This window comes from Dendronephthya gigantea, unplaced genomic scaffold, assembly GCF_004324835.1.
Source record: "Dendronephthya gigantea isolate DGI-Jeju-01 unplaced genomic scaffold, DenGig_1.0 000908F, whole genome shotgun sequence".
Taxonomy (NCBI): Eukaryota; Metazoa; Cnidaria; class Anthozoa; order Malacalcyonacea; family Nephtheidae; genus Dendronephthya; species Dendronephthya gigantea.
The window spans coordinates 1-18,835 of NW_021163918.1; the positions used below are offsets into that span (position 1 = coordinate 1).

Consider the following 18,835-nt stretch of genomic DNA (forward strand, 5'->3'; position numbering starts at 1 on the left):
ACATATGTCTCAAGGGATGACTGAATTTGTGATCATGTTTTGATCTATCTGTTTAAACAAAACTTGTTGGTGCACAAAGATGCAACTGCTAAAACTAGTAATATGCATATTTTTTAACAGATAACCACCCAACACATCATGTACAAGAAGTTTAGAACGAGTGTACGACAGTCCTGATTTCAATCCTATTGAAGAGGTTTACATATAGCTTGCTATCTCATTCAACTGTATTTGCGGCGTTCGCAGTAAACAGTCCATGTTAATATTCTTCGTGTGGGAATAAGATTTGCTCGCTGTTGGGCCCCATACGGCAAGGCTTTACATCACCCGTGTTCCAAAAGGTGCTGAGAGTACGATAGACGGTTTTTAAACAAACAAATAGCTGTGCTGTAATTTCGTCGATGATTCTTTCGTAAAACAGTCGTTGGTAAACCATTCTCCACCTTAAATCATCCGAATATGGTCTTGGCATTTTCTAATCGTTCACCTTGCTATACACGAACTCGCAATTAACACGCTTGTACAATCCCACGCGTGTTGATGCATAATAATGTCACGTGATCGATATATACATATACTTGCTCAGGACAACCTTTTTTGATACGAACCAGTATATATATATATATTATATACATATATATATATATTATATATATATATATATATATATTTATATATAATATATATTATATATATATATATATTTATATGTTATATATATATATATATAATATATATATATATATATATATATATATATATATTGTAGCTACCGTTTCTTCCGGTAAGTGGTGTTTTCCGGTATGCGAGTGTTATGTGACGGAACACGCGGGTTTCAGAGGAGAGTTTTTAGGCGAATGGACGCCATATTGACAAATTTATATATGCATGTAGAACCAAACGGTTCTAAACGTACTCAAAGGGTTTTTAAATGTACTCTGAAGAGAGAGTAAACGTAGTTAAATAAAGTGAACTGAGGTAGTAGAGGAGAGGTAAAGAAAAAGTTATTGTAAACGCGAAAGTAAGGTAAACAAAGTTGAGTTAAATGGAGTTGTGTGTATTAGTCCGGGTCGGCGTCCAAAGAAAGTTACAGTTTAGAACCGTTTGAGAATTCTACGCGTGATCAGAGTGAAAGTCGTCAGAAAAAAGATAGTATTACCGTTTGAAAATTGTGTTGTTTCAAGGGAATATGGTATGGATTATGTCGTTACTTTAGTTGGAAACAAGGTGGAATCGTGGGATTATAAGTATTAAAGTCGTGGGTGTCACGTGGAATTTAATACGTTTGAAAAGGTTTGGTCTTCAGGAAGAAGACGCTATTGTTATTTCACATTGCATTGTTGAACGAGAGTGTATTACTTCATAGTTGTTTACGATAGAGGATCGATATTACGGAATTATTCGGTCATTGGTGTGTTGGGTATAAACATATGGTACTTAAAGGGACATATTTCAGGAAGAAAACAATATTGTATTGTACAGTACGTTGGCTATAGCCTTAAATTGTCAGCTTGAACACGTCGAACTGGTTTCGGTAGTTAAACTCGCGATTACGAGTTAGTATTGTTTGGATATATTATTATTGTGGAACATGAAGTAATGAGGATGGGGTTTCATCTAGAGTGATATATTATGAACATTGTGTACATTAAACTTTAAGTAGACTGAGAAAAAGGATTTGCAATTATTGAAGTGCAATTAAATTTAGCTATTATGAGTCGTGAAGAATATATGCTGGAGAACATAAATAATCTATTCAAGTCCAGGTTGGAGTATATTAACAGTTTATCAAGATTACACGAGGACATTCAAGGACTTATGGATGCAGGACTAGGAAATACTGACGAGATTGTGTCGAAGAAAAATGGGTATGATAAACTATGGAGTGAATTTGTTAGTGTTCATGAGCAGTACTTGGAGGTTGTTACAGCTGAAGATGAAAGAAGAAGAGCTAATTTAACATACAAAGATCAGATGGACGAAAAGGTACATTTGGACCAACTATTTGCATGTTGGGGAAGAAAGTCAAAGTTGCAGAGTACTGGTAAAGGTCAAAGCCAAATTAGTGTTTCAACAAGTGGTGCAAGTTCAACATCAGCCTTGTCGAAGAAGAGAGAGAAGGTAGCCCTTGCACAGTTAAAAGTTAGCCAGTTAATGCAACGACATGAAATGAAAAGGAGAATGGCAGAGCTAAAGTATGAAGAAGAGCTAATGGAGGAACAGGCAAAGGTTAGTTTCAATATTCAAAATGAACTAGCTGATGAGTATTACGGGGACAATATGAATTAGACCCTCTGCCTGAGAATGTTGTTTATGGATTGGATAGTGAAATTTATACTGGTCGTCCTTCAATCCAAAACCAGTCGAGAACAATGCAGAATTTTGGGAAACATGAAGCGTATAGACCGGTAGTGTGTGTAGCAAGTAGAATGGACTGGGACTATGCAAAACTCACAATGGCGAATCGTCCAGTTGTGAACTACCCCACTTTAGTTCTAGCAGCGAAGCAGCATACAAGTCAGCCTAGTGCTTTCAGCCCTCAAACAAGTAAATTGTGGAACTATCCTGGAGATGATAGATTGCAGTTAAACACCAAATTACCCTCAGCATTTCAAATGCCATCTGTAGAGAACTGTAGAAACTTTGATACACCTCTATGGCACCCAACTGTAAAATTACCTACAGAATCAGCAACTAAATTACCATGGCAATCACCTGAGAGGAGGGTGGAGTTGCCAATGCCTGTAAGGAGTGACAGTGGCGAAGAGATGGTTAGAGCATTACGACAAGTAGTGTCAACCCCAAGGATTAAATACATGAGTTTTGATGGAGAGCCTATGAATTATGTCTCCTTCATTCATAACTTTGAAACTTGTCTGGAGAAGGATAACCCTGACAATGCCACAATACTTCAACTATTGATACTGCAATGGGAAAGCTCTTGAAGCAATAGAGTCTTGTGTGAACCTGCCAGTGGAACAAGGTTATGTTACGGCAAAGAATACCTTAAAGGAAAACTTTGGGAAGCCCCATATAATTGCGAAAGCACATATCAGGAAACTGGAGAACCTGCCGGTCCTGAAACAAGCAGATGGACCGAGTTTGTTGGAATATGCAAGAAAGTTAGAAATTGCTAACAGAACCCTGACCAGTATGGGGCCAGAATATGAAAGTGAATTAAGTCACGTAAACACTTTACGCGAGTTAAATAGGAAGCTCCCCATGTTTATGAAGGTTAAATGGACAGAGCGTGCAGGAACAATTATTGAATCTGGTTCAAGACCAAATTTTCAAAACTTCTTGGCGTTTGTGCGAGGAAGAGCAAAACTTGTAAACAATGAGTTTGCGGAAGATCTTTCAAGTAGTACGTCAAAGATAAGAGGGAAGGGACAAGGGGTAGGTGGACGCTTTGTACATAGGGCAGCTGCTTTAACTGCAGGTGCACAGCAAACCCAAGAAAGAAATCGTGTGTCAAATTCGCCTTATTCTAAATGTTTGTTCTGTTCTGGAGCACATAGGATTTGGAAGTGTTCAGCATATAATAAGATATCGTATCAAGACAAGAAGAAATTTGTTCAGGAAAATCACCTATGTATGAAATGCCTTAGTAATGGCCATTTTATGCGGACATGCCCCAAAGTACATTTTCGATGTCAGAAAGAAGGCTGCAATGAAGGGCATCATACCTTGTTGCATCCTCCAGAAGCAATTACACCTCAAGGAAATCGTGATGGCAAACATTTGCCTGATGAACACAGTAAAGAAACAGGCTCCGATAATGAGAAGAATAAACAGGCAGAGTCCAGAGTAACTGTGGCAACTGGGGCCGGCGAGAGAGTTTGCCTCAGCGTTGTACCAGTGAAAGTGCAAATAAAGGGACGAGAGCAACCTTTAGTTGTAACATATGCTCTATTAGATTGTGGCTCAGAAGTTACACTCATTCATCAGAAATTGCAGAAAGAACTAGGAGCCCATGGTCAAAGGATTGATTTCTTCCTTTCAGGGATAAATGGGTCTAAACGAATTGACAGTGAACTTTTGGATATCGTAGTCACATCCATGGACGGGGTGACATCACTGGAGTTATCAAATGTACGGTCAGTTGAGCAAATGCCTATTGCTGGAAGTTGTATTGCCCGCAGAGAGGATATTCAGAGATGGCATCATTTGGATGGTGTTCCAATAACAGAATTAGATGCGAATGAGGTAACATTGGTTATTGATTGGTCTGCAGGAGAAACCCAGCATATTCGTACCACTCGAATATCGCATTGGTGAAGAGAATGATCAAGTGGCGATCAGGTATAGCCTGGGATGGACAGTTGTTGGCCCTCTCGGGGAAAGGAGAAAGAACAACTGCTATAATACGAAATTTGCTCGGACAGCAACACAAAAAGCCCTGTGACAAATGTGAAGCCCCGAGTCAGACAGTGTCTGTTGAATGAACCAGAACAACCTATGGAAGAGGATTATCAGCTTGAGAACAGTTCGGATGAAGGTATTTCAATGCTACATTCAAATGGGTCGGCCTCTGGGTTAAAGTCGTGTTTAGTTGAAGAAAAGTCCATGCCGCAAGATCTGAATCATCAGTTGGAGAGACTGTGGAAAACTGATTTTGAAGATTGTATTTTGGATACCAATGTCTGTCAATCCATTGAAGATAGAAGAGCTCTGACGGTGATGGAGAAATCGCTAAAAAAGGTGGATGGTCATTATCATGCAGGTCGCCCTTCCATGGCGACATAAACCACCCTACTTACCTAACAACAAGGAAATGGCACTGCGGAGAGGAATGGTGTTAAAGAAACGTTTACTAAAGGATGAAAGTCTTCTGAGAAAATATGCTTCAACGATAAACGATTATCTGGAAAAAGGATATGCTGAGAAGATACCGCAAGAACAGCTGCAATCAAGCAAAAACCCCATTTGGTATCTCCTGCATCACCCGGTAACCCATCCTGCAAAACCTGAGAAGATAAGAGTAGTCTATGATTGTGCCGCCACCTACAAGAACACCTCTTTAAACCAGCAGTTATTACAAGGTCCTGACCAAACAAATCAGCTTGTCGGAGTGTTAATTCGGTTCAGACAGGAACAAGTGGGACTAGTCTCAGACATAGAAGCTATGTTTCACCAGGTGCTGGTTGAACCACAGGACTGTGATGCTCTTCGGTTCTTATGGTGGCCGAACGCAGATCTCTCGGGAGAAATGAAAGAATACAGAATGGTCAGACACTTGTTTGGTGCGACATCCTCGCCAAGCGTGGCGAATTTCTGCCTAAGGAAAACAGCTGATGATCACGAAAGCGAGTTTGATCAAAGTGTAGTGGATACAGTACACAGCAAAAAATCATTTTCTTATCGAGAAAATATATCTTATCTTAAGAATTTTTTTCTTATATAAAGAAAATTTTTCTTAAACCGAGAATTTTTTTCTAACTCTAGGATATAAAATCTCCTTTAGAAAGTAATTTCTTAAAATAAGAAAGTCGTCAAGCCACAGATTTACAGAGTTTAAAACAAGAAATTATATTCTTATGAATTAGAATTTTTTTCTTATACTGAGAAAATAATTTCTTGATATAAGAAAGATTATCTTAACTTCTGAAATTCTCAATATGAGAAAATTAATCTTGAGTAACATCCCAAATATTTCTTAAAATAGGAAAGCTTGCCTTATCTGAATCTGGTTTCAAGAAAATAATTTCTTGGAATAAGAAAGATTATCTTAACTTCTGAAATTCTCAATTTGAGAAAATTAATATTGAGTAATATCCCAAATATTTCTCAAAATAGGAAAGCTTGCCTTATATCTGAGTCTCGTTTCAAGAAAATAATTTCTTGGAATAAGAAAATAATAAGAAAACAAGAACTTAATGGGGTATAAAAAAATTGATACAATAGAATTATTGTTATTTACAATGAACAAATGTCCGCCTCCCTTTATAAATTATATTAAGCTAAGTCTTATGTACAAACAATTTTTCCAAAAAGAAGCTCTTTAGAAACAAATTTCATCATGAGAGAAATGTGTCACATTTAGCCTTTCAATCGGTGTGCTTGGTTATTGAACTAAAAACACCACCTTAATTCGCTACCCATGTACAATAATATTTGATATACTAAAAGTAAGATTTACAATGCAAAAGTCAAAGATTGATATTTTAAATTTTAATTATCATGGAAAGGAGCATGGATTGCAACATAACGTCGTGTGCGCGACATATCGCGCGTGATCACGCGGTCAACGAGAGAGCGCTAAAGGCATTGTGGGAAGAAGCGCGTCCTTTTCAAATTTTCGTCGCTGTTGTGTTACGCGTCTTCACTGATCGCCGATATTTTATCGATTTTTTTCAATTCATACGTTTTAATATGGATCAAGAAACGACAAGTTTGCTCGAACAAATCGCTAGAGTGGTCAAAGAATGCGAGCAGATATTGGAAGGTATTAATTTTGTTGAGTATTGCTACAATTTAATAGTATTTTAACCGAACGTACTCTATTAAATTCGTTACGAACTAAACTCAAAATTCTGCTACTAGTAAACGAATAGTAAATATCGCACGCTTAAGACTGACTTATAATTAGCTTAATCGTATTTTAGTATGTTGTTATTTGCCTTTCTATACTCAGATGCTGTTACATGTAAACGTTTATAATTTATCAGATATTTGTGCTGTGTGACCTGGGGTCTGGTATCTAGATTCCTCTCCCCCACACATATTGCAATTGAAAAGTGGTACACCCTGGTAAATATTTCAATTTTTTATAGGAACTGGCATTGTAGAAGATGAAGAAAGATATAGATATACTCTATTTTACTGGAAATGGAAATGAAAACAAGCCTTTGAAAGTAAGACTATTTTTAAGATGCATGTTTTTTACCATTGTAATGTTAACTAAAACATTAATTATTTTTTATTGCCTTGATTTTAATGCATTATAAAGAAATACTTTTTCTCTTGTTGCATGGTATTTGATAAACTATATGATTATGGCCTACATTTCAATAAACCTATATGTTGCCAGATTTTTACCAGTTAGATTGTTGTTAGATATGTTGCAAGTTTTGAAATTATATACATTAAAATTCTATTTGTCACAATTAAATCACAATAATATCAATAGCATAACCATCTCCCAAACATCCAGAAGGCTTGTCGTAACATGATACATCTCCTAAAGAAGATTTCTATGATATTTCCTGACAAAAGTGGACAAAATTTAGGATAATTAGTTAGTCCATGAATTAACTGCATGTAAATCTATACAGAGGTATTAATAATGTGAGCTTAAATTGTTGATATGAGCATTCATTTTGTTTGTACTCTATATATAGGTTGACAGTGAAGATCTAAAGTATTTTGGGGAAAATGAGTTCGAAATCTTCCAATCATCCTGATTGACCAGGAAGGTATTTACATTGTTATTGAAAAACATATTTTGATGTGGGCAGCAGTTGAAAAGATAGCTGATGCAGTTGTTGCCTTCCTGGCTTCATTCTATTTGTTGGACATTGACTATCCAAAACATCATGAAATAGAATTGCCAGTCCTGCAAGTTATAATTCTAAAAGACACTCAAGTGCCACAGGACATCAGTTTAGCTTGTATAAGCATGTTAAGGTCATATAAAGAAGTAGGTTGAACTTTTGTTAAGTAAAATATCCATGTATATTATTACTCATATTATAAAAGCATATATTACTAGGATTTTCAGCTTTTAATAGTCAAAATTGTCTCATTTGAAGTTATTTATTCTCAAAACAAGGATGTTTTTCTTGAAATAAAATTTTTTTCTTATATGTAAAAAATATTTTCTCATTTTTTAGGTGTAATTTTATCTAACTTAGACATTATAATTTCTTATGAAAGATGTTTTCTTAAAACAAGAAAATAGGTTTTAAGAAAAATTTTCTCATTCTGAAAAAAATTCTTGCTCAGAAAATATTTCTTGCTATTCTCCCACTTTCTTATAACAAGAATATTTTTCTTAATATAAGTAAATATTTCTCAAATTAAGTTAATTTTTCTTAAAAAATAGTTACTATATTTCTTGTTTTAAGATTATTTTTCTCCAAAATTTCTTGTTTTAAGAAAACATTTTTTCTTAAAAAAAGAAAATATTTTCTTGATATGTTTTCTTAGCGAGAAATTATTTCTTGCTATTCTCCCATGAAAATTTTTCTCATTTCAAGATAAAAAATCTTGAAATGAGTTTTTTTCTCAAAATAAGAAAGCGACTTTTTGCTGTGTAAAACGCTATATATATGTTGATGATATGATGAAATCAGTGAAACAACCAGATGAAGCTGTGGCTTTAGTACAAGAAAGTCGTGAACTACTAGCAAAGGGGGGATTTCGACTCACGAAGTGGTATAGTAACAATAGAAAGGTACTAGCTTCCATTCCGGAGAGTGAGAGAGCGAAATCAGTGGCCGATCTCGATGTAGAGAAACTTCCGATTGAAAGTGCACTTGGGTTGAAGTGGAACACAGAGGATGATACTTTCATTTGGGACGTTACTGAAAAATTGCCTCGCTTCTTTAACACAGAACCAGTGACGCGAAGAGCTCTGGTATCGGCTGTATACTCGTTGTTCGATCCGCTAGGATTCATAGCACCATACGTCATGAAAGCTAAGTTATTGTTACAAATGCTATGTAGGAAAGGAATCGGATGGGACGATCCCCTCGGAGAAGATGAATGTGCCCAGTGGAAACGGTGGTTGGAAGATCTTTCAAAGTTGTGTGAAATACGCGTGAAACGGTGTTTCAAACCTGATGAACTCGGCGATATTGTGGAGATACAACTACACCTTTTTTCCGACGCATCGAGAGTTGGATATTCGGCAGTCGCATTTCTTCGTCTTACTGACAATAAAAATCAAATATACTGCGCGTTCGTTATGGGGAAAGCTCGATTGGCACCTAACCGTGAAATTTCTATCCCTCGGCTGGAACTGACAGCTGCCGTTATATCAGTGAAATTATCAAAGATAATACGAGACGAGTTAGATTTGGAAATCGGAAGAATTTTCTATTGGACAGACTCTACATCTGTTCTAAAATGTATCAACAATGAGACCAAGAGATTTTATACGTTTGAGTCGAACCGTCTAACCATCATTCACAATGGTTCGGAAGTTAATGAATGGAAATACGTTAATCGGGAAGATAACCCAGCAGACGATGGATCAAAAGGACTTAAACTGGACAATTTATTAAAGAACAATCGTTGGTTGCAAGGACCTGAATTTTTGTGGAAAAACGAAGACTATTAGCCGAAGAGGGAAGAGATACCGATCATGAAGGAAGACGATCCTGAAATCAGAAAAGAAGCCCGTATTTACACTGCAGCAACTAGTGTTCATCCCGTGGAAAGATTGATCTCATATTTCTCTAGTTGGTGGAAGTTGAAGCGTGCGGTAGCGTGGTTGTTGCGGTTTAAAGAACAACTTCGGATGAAGTTACAGCTACGAAAGATTGCAACAGAAGATATTGAAGCACACTGGAACAAGGAAGAATTGTTGTCAACGCAATTGACCTTGAATGAGCTACATGCAGCGGAGGAAGAAATACTACAACGAGTACAGAGAGCAGCGTTTCCTGATGAGCTGAAAACGGTTCAAGTCCAAGACAATCAAAATTCGAAGAAATCACTAAAGAAAAAAGGATCAGCTCTTCGTCAGTTAAATCCATTCATAGGTTATATTTTCATGTTACGAGGGTTCGAAATATACATTACATATATTAGAATAATTTTATGAATTATATAGTGTGTATAGACACTGTATATACACACATACTATATACATATATATTATATGGTTCTATGGTTATATGGTTATATGGATAGTGGTTATTAGTTATATGGTTAGTGGTTATGTGGTTATATGGTTATGTGGTTATATGGTTAGTGGTTATATGGTTATATGGTTATATGGTTATGTGGTTATCTGGTTACATGGTTATGTTGTTATGTGGTTAGTGGTTATATAGTTAGGTGGTTATATGGTTATGTGGTTATATGGTTATGTGGTTATATGGTTATATGGTTATATGGTTATATGGTTATGTAGTTATATGGTTATATGGTTATATGGTTATGTGGTTATATGGTTATATGGTTATGTGGTTCTATGGTTATATGGTTATATGGTTATATGGTTATGTGGTTATATTGTTATGTGGTTATATGGTTATATGGTTATATGGTTATGTGGTTATATGGTTATGTGGTTATATAGTTATATGGTTATGTGGTTATATGGTTATATGGTTATATGGTTATATGGTTATGTGGTTATATGGTTATGTGGTTATATGGTTATATGGTTATTTGGTTAGTGGTTATATGGTTATATGGTTATGTGGCAATGTGGTTATATGGTTATGTGGTTATATGGTTATATGGTTATATGGTATATGGTTATGTGGTTATATGGTTATATGGTTATATGGTTATATGGTTATATGGTTATATGGTTATGTGGTTATATCGTTATGTGGTTATATGGTTATATGGTTATGTGGTTATATGGTTATATGGTTATATGGTTATGTGGTTATATGGTTATGTGGTTATATGGTTATATGGTTATATGGTTATATGGTTATATGGTTATATGGTTATATGGTTATGTGGTTAGTGGTTATATGGTTATATGGTTATGTGGTTATATGGTTATGTGGTTATATGGTTATGTGGTTTTGTGGTTATATGGTTATGTGGTTATATGGTTATATGGTTATGTGGCTATGTGGTTAGTGGTTATATGATTATGTGGTTATGTGGTTATGTGGTTATATGGTTATGGGGTTATGTTGTTATATGGTTATATGGTTATATGGTTATGTATTTAGTGGTTATATGGTTATGTGGTTATTATGGTTATATGGTTATATGGTTATATGGTTATATGGTTATATGGTTATATGGTTATATGGTTATGTGGTTATATGGTTATGTGGTTATTTGGTTATGTGGTTATGTGGTTATATGGTTAGTGGTTATATGGTTATTGGTTATATGGTTAGTGGTTACATGGTTATGTGGTTATGTGGTTAGTGGTTATATGGTTATGTGGTTATGTGGTTAGTTGTTATATGGTTATATGGTTAGTGGTTATATGGTTATGTGGTTATGTGGTTAGTGGTTATATGGTTATGTGGTTATGTGGTTATGTGGTTATGTGTTTATATTGTTATATGGTTATATGGTTATATGGTTATATGGTTTTATGGTTTTATGGTTATGTGGTTATGTAGTTATATGGTTATGTGGTTATATGGTTATATGGTTATATGGTTATATGGTTATATGGTAATGTGGTTAGTGGTTATATGGTTATGTGGTTATTTGGTTATATATTTATATGGTTATGTGGTTATATGGTTTTGTGGTTATATGGTTATGTGGTTATATGGTTATATCGTTTTATGGTTATGTGGTTAGTGGTTATATGGTTATGTCGTTATATGGTTATATGGTTATATAGTTATGTGGTTAGTGGTTATATGGTTAGGTGGTTATATATTTATGTGGTTATGTGGTTATGTGGTTATGTTGTTATGTGGTTAGTTGTTATATGGTTATGAGGTTATGTGGTTATAAGGTTATGTGGTTATTGGTTATATGGTTATGTGGTTATTGTTATATGGTTATGTGGTTATGTGGTTATGTGGTTATATGGTTAGTGGTTATATGGTTATTGGTTAGATGGTTAGTGGTTACATGGTTATGTGATTATGTGGTTAGTGGTTATATGGTCATGTGGTTATGTGGTTAGTGGTTATATGGTTATATGGTTAGTGGTTATATGGCTATATGGTTATGTGGCTATGTGGTTAGTGGTTATATGATTATGTGGTTATGTGGTTATGTGGTTATGTGGTTATGTTGTTATATGGTTATAGGGTTATATGGTAATGTATTTAGTGGTTATATGGTTATGTGGTTATATGGTTATATGGTTATATGGTTATATGGTTATATGGTTATATGGTTATGTGGTTATATGGTTATGTGGTTATGTGGTTATTTGGTTATGTGGTTATGTGGTTATATGGTTAGTGGTTATATGGTTATTGGTTATATGGTTAGTGGTTACATGGTTATGTGGTTATGTGGTTATGTGGTTAGTGGTTATATGGTTATGTGGTTATGGTTAGTTGTTATATGGTTATATGGTTAATGGTTATATGGTTATGTGGTTATGTGGTTAGTGGTTATATGGTTATGTGGTTATGTGGTTATGTGGTTATGTGTTTATATTGTTATATGGTTATACTATGGTTATTTATATGGTTATATGGTTATATGGTTATTGGTTATGTGGTTATGTGGTTATGTGGTTATGTTGTTATATGGTTATATGGTTATATGGTTATGTATTTAGTGGTTATATGGTTATGTGGTTATATGGTTATATGGTTATATGGTTATATGGTTATATGGTTATATGGTTATATGGTTATGTGGTTATATGGTTATGTGGTTATGTGGTTATTTGGTTATGTGGTTATGTGGTTATATGGTTAGTGGTTATATGGTTATTGGTTATATGGTTAGTGGTTACATGGTTATGTGGTTATGTGGTTATGTGGTTAGTGGTTATATGGTTATGTGGTTATGTGGTTAGTTGTTATATGGTTATATGGTTAGTGGTTATATGGTTATGTGGTTATGTGGTTAGTGGTTATATGGTTATGTGGTTATGTGGTTATGTGGTTATGTGTTTATATTGTTATATGGTTATACTATGGTTATATGGTTATATGGTTATATGGTTATATGGTTATGTGGTTATGTGGTTATATCGTTATGTAGTTATATGGTTATATGGTTATATGGTTATATGGTAATGTGGTTAGTGGTTATATGGTTATGTGGTTATTTGGTTATATATTTATATGGTTATGTGGTTATATGGTTATATGGTTATATGGTTATGTGGTTATATGGTTAGTGGTTATATGGTTATTGGTTATATGGTTAGTGGTTACATGGTTATGTGGTTACATAGTTATGTGGTTATATTGTTATGTGGTTATGTGGTTATGTGGTTATATGGTTATATGGTTATGTGGTTATACGGTTATGTGGTTATATGTTTATGTGGTTATATGGTTATGTAGTTAGTGGTTATATGGTTATATGGTTATGTGGTTATATGGTTTTATGGTTATGTGGTTATGTGGTTATGTGGTTATGTGTTTATATTGTTATATGGTTATACTATGGTTATATGGTTATATGGTTATATGTTTATATGGTTATGTGGTTATATGGTTATGTGGTTATGTTGTTATATGGTTATATGGTTATATGGTTATGTATTTAGTGGTTATATGGTTATGTGGTTATATGGTTATATGGTTATATGGTTATATGGTTATATGGTTATGTGGTTATATGGTTATGTGGTTATTTGGTTATGTGGTTATGTGGTTATATGGTTAGTGGTTATATGGTTATTGGTTACATGGTTAGTGGTTACATGGTTATGTGGTTATGTGGTTATGTGGTTAGTGGTTATATGGTTATGTGGTTATGTGGTTAGTTGTTATATGGTTATATGGTTAGGTTATATGGTTATGTGGTTATGTGGTTAGTGGTTATATGGTTATGTGGTTATGTGGTTATGTGGTTATGTGTTTATATTGTTATATGGTTATACTATGGTTATATGGTTATATGGTTATATGGTTATATGGTTATATGGTTATTTTGTTATGTGGTTATATGGTTATGTGGTTATATGGTTATATGGTTATATGGTTATATGGTAATGTGGTTAGTGGTTATATGGTTATGTGGTTTTTTGGTTTATATTTATATGGTTATGTGGTTATATGGTTATATGGTTATATGGTTATGTGGTTATATGGTTAGTGGTTATATGGTTATTGGTTATATGGTTAGTGGTTACATGGTTATGTGGTTACATAGTTATGTGGTTATATTGTTATGTGGTTATGTGGTTATGTGGTTATATGGTTATATGGTTATGTGGTTATACGGTTATGTGGTTATATGTTTATGTGGTTATATGGTTATGTAGTTAGTGGTTATATGGTTATATGGTTATGTGGTTATATGGTTTTATGGTTATGTGGTTATATGGTTAGTGGTTATGTGGTTTTGTTGTTATATGGTTATATGGTTATGTGGTTATATGGTTATATGGTTATATGATTATGTGGTTATACGGTTATGTGGTTATATGGTTAGTGGTTAATGGTTAGTGGTTATATGGTTTTTTGGTTATGTGGTTATGTGGTTATAGGGTTATGTGGTTATATGGTTATATGGTTATATGGCTATATGGTTATATGGTTATATGGTTATATGGTTATGTGGTTATCTGGTTATTTGGTTAGTGTTTATGTGGTTATATATGAAAATATGGTTGTCCGCTATTATATCACAGTTTATGGATGTATATCATGGACAGTTGTGTGGTTTTTCAAGTTAGGACGCATGCGTGAGTATTTTGGATGCTTCAGGTAGTTATATCACATAATTAAAGGCACTGTAATTGTTGTTGTGGTGATCATTTGGTTTTACGTACAATTATTTTTCGTTGCATTTCATATTTTTTTCCTTTAAGGAATTTTTTTAAAATTTATAATTGATAGAGCCTTAGAGGTATAACAGATCAAAATTTGAAAAGAGGTTGTAAAGGCAGGTCGCAGATATATTCACGAATGAAGATTGCCACGAATTCCTTTTAAGATTTACTTTTCGTAATACTGAGCAAATGTTACCGAAAAAAAATTACCGAAGGCGAAGTAGACGCGAGAAAAATACGTCTAAAATAAAGTTTGAGCGGTTATATCGTTTGAGCGCTAAATATCGATGCGACAGGATCGAATTTTAACACGATCTTCATGGGATTCTTACTTAGTGCGTTTTTTTAGTATTTTTTTTCCAGAGGAACATATGTAGAAAGGTGAAACAGACGGGCCTATCTTTAGTTGATTCGGCTAGCTCGGATTTTTAAATATTATATATATTAAACATTTTCCCTAACTTTTTCACGTACTGACACACTTTCCATCAGCAAGGTCCAGGACGTCAACGTATCTCAAACCACACGCTACTTGGTCTTTGAATTAAGATTTCGGATTCGGAACAGATTCTCCATCACACTGTCATATATATATATATAGGGAAAATGTTTAATATAAGTTAGGGAAAATGTTTAATAGATATAATATTTAAAAATCCGAGCTAGCCGAATCAACTAAAGATAGGCCCGTCTGTTTCACCTTTCTACATATGTTCCTCTGGAAAAAAAACTAAAAAAACGCACTAAGTAACAATCCCATGAAGATCGTGTTGAAATTCGATCCTGTCGCATCGATATTTAGCGCTCATAAGATATAACCGCTCAAACTTTATTTTAGACGTATTTTTCTCGCGTCTCCTTTGCCTTCGGTAATTTTTTTCGGTAACATTTGCTCAGTATTACGAAAAGTAAACCTTTAAAAGAATTCGTGGCAATCTTCATTCGTGAATATATCGGCAACCTGCCTTTACAACCTCTTTTCAAATTTTGATATGTTATACCTCTATCTATTATAAAATTTAAAAAAATTCCTTGAAGGAAAAAAATATTATGAAATGCAACGAAAAAATATTGTACGTAAAACCAAATGATCACCACAACAACAATTACAGTGCCTTTAATTGTGTGATATAACTACCTCTGAGAGCATCCAAAATACTCACGTATGCGTCCTAACTTGAAAAACCACACAACTGTCCATGATATACATCCATAAGCTGTGATAAAATAGCGGACAACCATATTTTCATATATAACAACATAAAAAACTAACCAAATAACCATATAACCACATAACCGCATAACCATATAACCACATAACCACATAACCAAATAACCATATAACCACATAACCACATAACCACATAACCACATAACCACATAACCACATAACCATAACCATATAACCACTAACCACATAACCATATAACCATATAACCATATAACCACATAACCACATAACCACATAACCACAAAACCACATAACCACATAACCATATAACCATATAATCACATAACCACATAACCACATAACCATATAACCATATATAACCACATAACCACAATAACAACATAACAACATAACAATATAACCATATAACCACATAACCATATAACCACATAACCACTAACCACATAACCACATAACCACATAACCATATAACCACAAACAATATAACCGTATAACCACATAACAACATAACCATATAACCACTAACCACACAACCATATAACCACATAACCACATAACTATATAACCATATAACCATATAACCACATCACCATATAACCACATTATTAATAACCACATAACCATATAACCATATAACCACTTAACCATATAACCACATAACCATATAACCACTAACCACAAAACCACATAACCATATACAACATAACCATATAACCATATAACCATATAACCATATAACCACATAACCACATAACCACATAACCACATTACAATATAACCACATAACAATATACTATATAACCACATAACCATATAACCACTAACCATATAACCATATAACCACTAACCATATAACCATAAAACCACATAACCACAGAGAGATACAATTTATTACTCAAAAAAAAAACAAAAAACAACATACATTTAAAGCTAGTATACACACATTTTTAATAATTTTTTTTAAGAGTACTGGCTGCCAAAATAACCAAAGGGCTAGAAAAGCTGGCAGTCAGTTGATTTTACTTGGTCAACTTATTTAAATAACTAGCACCAAATACAAGGACGAAATATAACAAAAAAAACAAAGCCAAAATAACATACAACAAAAATTTATGAAAGTTGCAAAACATTGTTATGTAAGAAAAATTAATATTTCTCAAGGAAGCTATCTTTAACTCTCAGTTTAAATTTTTTTAAAGAATGAGATTTAAGATCGTCCGCAATGAAATTCCAAATTTTAGCCCCTTGAAATCTGATATTAAAAATTCCATAATTAGTTCTAGCTTTGGGGAGCAAAAATGACTGCTTAGTAGATAATCTAGTACCATAGTTATGTTGGCTACTTACAGAAGAGAAAAAATCATTAAAAATAGGCGGTAACATCTGATTATAAAACTTATACTGAATAAGGCAATTTGAAAGGATACCAAATCACATAGTTTAAGAAAATTCAAATATTTAAAAATCGGACTGGTATGTTCACGAAAACTAGAATTAGTTAGAATACGTACAGCTTTCTTTTGTAAAACAAACAATGGCTGAAGAGTAGTCTGGTATGTGCTTCCCCATACCAGAATTCCATATGTCAGAAAAGGATAAACAAGAGCATAATAAAGTGTTTTAAGAGTTGATAGACTAACATAATGACGAAGTTTTGAAATAATTCCACATAACCACATAACCATATAACCATATAACCATAACCATATAAACATATAACCTCATAACCATATAACCACATAACCACATAACCATATAACCATATAACCACATAACCATATAACCACTAACCACATAACGTATAACCACATAACCATATAACCACTAACCATATAACCATAGAACCATAACCATATAACCATATAACCATATAACCACTAACCACATAACCACATAACCATATAACCACATAACCATATAACCATATAACTACTAACCAAAATAACGATATAACCAGATAACCATATAACCACATAACCATATAACCACTAACCACATAACCATATAATCACATAACCACATAACCACATAACCATATAACCACATAACTATATAACCATATAACCAAATAACCACATAACCATATAACCATATAACCATATAACCACATAACCATATAACCATAACCATATAACCACATAACCACAATAACAACATAACAACATAACAATATAACCATATAACCATATAACCACATAACCATATAACCACATAACCACATAACCACATAACCACATAACCATATAACCACTAACCATATAACCGTATAACCACATAACAACATAACCATATAACCACTAACCACACAACCATATAACCACATAACCACATAACTATATAACCATATAACCATATAACCACATCCCATATAACCACATTACCAAGAACCACATAACCATATAACCATATAACCACTTAACCATATAACCACATAACCATATATAACCACTAACCACAAAACCACATAACCATATAACAACATAACCATATAACCATATAACCATATGACCACATAACCACATAACCACATAACCACATTACAATATAACCACATAACAATATAACTATATAACAACATAACCATATAACCACTAACCATATAACCATATAACCACTAACCATATAACCATAAACCACATAACCACATAACCATATAACCATATAACCATATAACCATATAACATATAACCTCATAACCATATAACCACATAACCACATAACCATATACCATATAACCACATAACCATATAACCACATAACCATATAACCATATAACCATATAACCATATAACCATATAACCATATAACCATATAACCATTAACCATATAACCACATAACCATATAACCACTAAATACATAACCATAACCATATAACCATAACAACATAACCCCATAACCATATAACCACATAACCACATAACCACATAATCATATAACCACTAACCACATAGCCACATAACCATATAACCATATAACCACATAACCATATAACCACAAACCACATAACCATATAACCACATAACCATATAACCACATAACCATAACCATATAACCATAACCATATAAC

The 18,835-nt window shown here is 33.7% G+C and overlaps 2 protein-coding genes and 1 long non-coding RNA gene across 3 annotated transcripts; all 3 read left to right on the plus strand.

Annotated features, from left to right (window-relative positions):
* Positions 1-6,308: 6,308 nt before the first annotated feature.
* Positions 6,309-7,706, plus strand: LOC114544698. Its single transcript, XR_003690514.1, has 3 exons — positions 6,309-6,445; positions 6,774-6,854; positions 7,341-7,706. It is a non-coding gene; the product is annotated as an uncharacterized LOC114544698 (long non-coding RNA).
* A 575-nt stretch (positions 7,707-8,281) lies between these two features.
* On the plus strand, positions 8,282-9,283 carry LOC114544696. The gene has a single exon (XM_028563265.1). It carries the CDS (start codon positions 8,282-8,284, stop codon positions 9,281-9,283), a length of 1,002 nt encoding a protein of 333 aa, XP_028419066.1.
* A 24-nt stretch (positions 9,284-9,307) lies between these two features.
* LOC114544697 lies at positions 9,308-9,707 on the plus strand (the record flags this gene model as incomplete). Its single annotated transcript, XM_028563266.1, has 1 exon — positions 9,308-9,707. A coding segment is annotated over exon 1 (400 nt), but the record flags the coding sequence as incomplete, so codon positions are not given.
* Positions 9,708-18,835: the final 9,128 nt, after the last annotated feature.

Excerpts from the sequence above, each read along its gene's own strand:
- LOC114544696 (XM_028563265.1), top strand. The coding sequence starts at position 8,282 with ATGATGAAATCAGTGAAACAACCAGATGAAGCTGTGGCTTTAGTACAA.